General features: G+C 49.9%; 1 protein-coding gene across 1 annotated transcript in view; it reads left to right on the top strand.

The window, feature by feature from the left end:
* Positions 1-234: 234 nt before the first annotated feature.
* VOLCADRAFT_87435 (uncharacterized protein) overlaps positions 235-2,320 on the top strand; it is a gene marked incomplete at both ends in the record, with an annotated part of 30,891 nt that continues 28,805 nt past the window's right edge. The window contains 2 exons of the mRNA XM_002947074.1: positions 235-279; positions 1,946-2,299. Coding sequence (XP_002947120.1) covers positions 235-279; positions 1,946-2,299 — 399 coding nt within the window. The remainder of the gene's footprint in view (positions 280-1,945; positions 2,300-2,320) is intronic.

The following is a 2,320-nucleotide window of genomic DNA, read 5'->3' on the forward strand; positions in this document are numbered from 1 at the left end:
GGACGCGGTAATATGGAAACCAGCAGCTCAAAAGATCGTAAAAGATGTCGATGGCCTGTTGAAACTTCAGCGGCGTTCCGCAGCTACAGAAACATTTAAATAAACTCCGGTTAGGATAGCCGGATAGAGGGTATGGAAGCAGGCGCCTCGCGATAATCCATTAACTATTTAAACCAGCAGCTCACTGCGAAGAAGCTTGGGCAAAATGCTAGGATAGGATCGCTGGGTGTAATTATGGGCAAAGTGTACGATGTTCATCAGCAGCCGCAAAAAGAGCAGGTGGGCGCAGCGCCCGCCGAATGCATTGTAAAACAAGAACTATATTGTGTCACGACAAGCTGATTGATTGCAACTATCCGTTATCCTGGCTATTGGTAGAGTTATTAGAGCAGGGCAGGGTCTCAATCCTAAATGCAGCGAGGCTGCATTCTGACGGCAAATAAAATTTGAGAGCGTAGCCTTTTAATTTTACTAGATGTGGCTAATAATTGAATGGCACCTTGCTGAAAACATGCCAAACGAACGAATCACGAACCTCATTTTGTAGGGGCTAACCGCTCGGTGCCTGCTGTTACATCTGCCAAACTACTATCATAGTGTTCTTACGTGCAATTGTAACATGACAAAAACAGTGTTAAGTGCTCCTGATGAGTTTCGCCGGAGCGAAGGTAACCCAATTAGGCAACCCTAATGTCAGACCGACATCGGCGGGATATCGATGGGAGGCCAATTTCACAAGGGCATTTTCCAGTCAGAAGGCAAATTACACGGCAATATGAGAATGGCAGGAGGTTGGGGACTTTGGGGCTTGGGGAGCTATTAGGCAGTTTGAACGCTTTTGGACTGCTATGCATCTTATGACAAGAATTGCCGCGTACCTAAGATTCTTCTCTTATCTACTTATTGCTTCCAAAATATGCGCATTTGCCATGATCCTTTAGATGATGTGTGAAATTAGCACAGCGAAATTGCTGACACGCGTACTCGCTTGTCAGATCGGAGAGTTCACACGGTTCACATATTGGAAATTCACTGTTTAGTTTTCGCATGGGTAAGAGTAGGCGAAAGCTATTCAGAGCTAGGTAGCTAAGCTGCTACTGAAGCACGTAAGTCTGTCGTTTCGTTTTTCCCGCCGCCTGCTCTGTAGCTCCTCTACGTGATCGACTTTTGCTACTCGCATTGCTCCGCTAGCTGTCGCTCACCTATCTGATTACTAAAAAATGGTTTTACTTACCCGAAAGGTTTTAGCGTTGCCCTCACAGTCGACTCGCCACCCCCTAAGGGCGAAATAATTTGGTTATCCCTGTCGTTAACTCTGTTTCTGCATTGGCTAGACTACGATCGAGTAAAACGTTGGATTTTTGAAGGAATGCACGCAGTGCGCGCCTTAGTTTTCAGCCATACCATCCAATCTTTGCCGTGCGACCGAGGATGGACTGGATTCAACTTGAACGCAAACTGCTGTCTTGTTGCGACTTGATAACCTCAGGGCTTCATTCTCGCGTGGACAGCAGCATTCGAGGGCGCATTCAACGGGTTGCGGCTGCGGCCGTTGCCCTCAAGCGGTGGATCCCCTCAGGCGATATCTCCACTCTTGTGCTTTAGGGCCTTGATGGTCCCTAGCCATTCATCAACTGCCGCTATCCCGCCGCCGTCCGCACCCTCACCGCGCAGCCTGAGAAGAATTAATGGCACGCTGTCCGCCGCATTGCTGTGGCTATTGCAGCAGCTGCTGCTCTCCACAATTGATAGCACTGCGGTGGCTGCAGCATCGCCCCCACCTCCCCCAGCTACCTTTCCTTGCAACTCAAGCGCCGCCCGCCTCCTCCATCGGGGCGTTGAGATCACTGACCCTTATGAGGTGCCTGCACCCATCCGTTCGTCCGTAACAGGTGATGTACTCATTATCGAGTCACTGATTTCAGCTTCCCCTCACCGACCTCAGAATAACATAGGCTATCCGCACTACTACTTTAATGTGACAACCGAAACTTCCGTTAATTATTATTTCCGTGTGTTCACGTACCCTGAGTTCAACCGCCGCTTCAATGGCTCGCGGGGCTGCTCTCCACCTGACCTTACGGAAATGACGGTGTCCGACTATATGGACCTCAGCGCACGTCTTGATGTTCCCTGGGGAGAAAGCGTCGTCTACCCAATCATGCATGGCTTGATCCTTGCAGCAAGGGATGTCGACGCCGCGGAGTATCCTGATTGCGTGCCGAATCCATTCTACGTATTCGGCCTGATACATCCGGTAGATATCGAAGACAGTACCGTGACAGGTCCCGACCACTGGGTTAGCACGGAGTGGGTGGCA

This window comes from Volvox carteri (genome assembly GCF_000143455.1).
Source record: "Volvox carteri f. nagariensis unplaced genomic scaffold VOLCAscaffold_5, whole genome shotgun sequence".
Lineage (NCBI taxonomy): Eukaryota > Viridiplantae > Chlorophyta > Chlorophyceae > Chlamydomonadales > Volvocaceae > Volvox > Volvox carteri.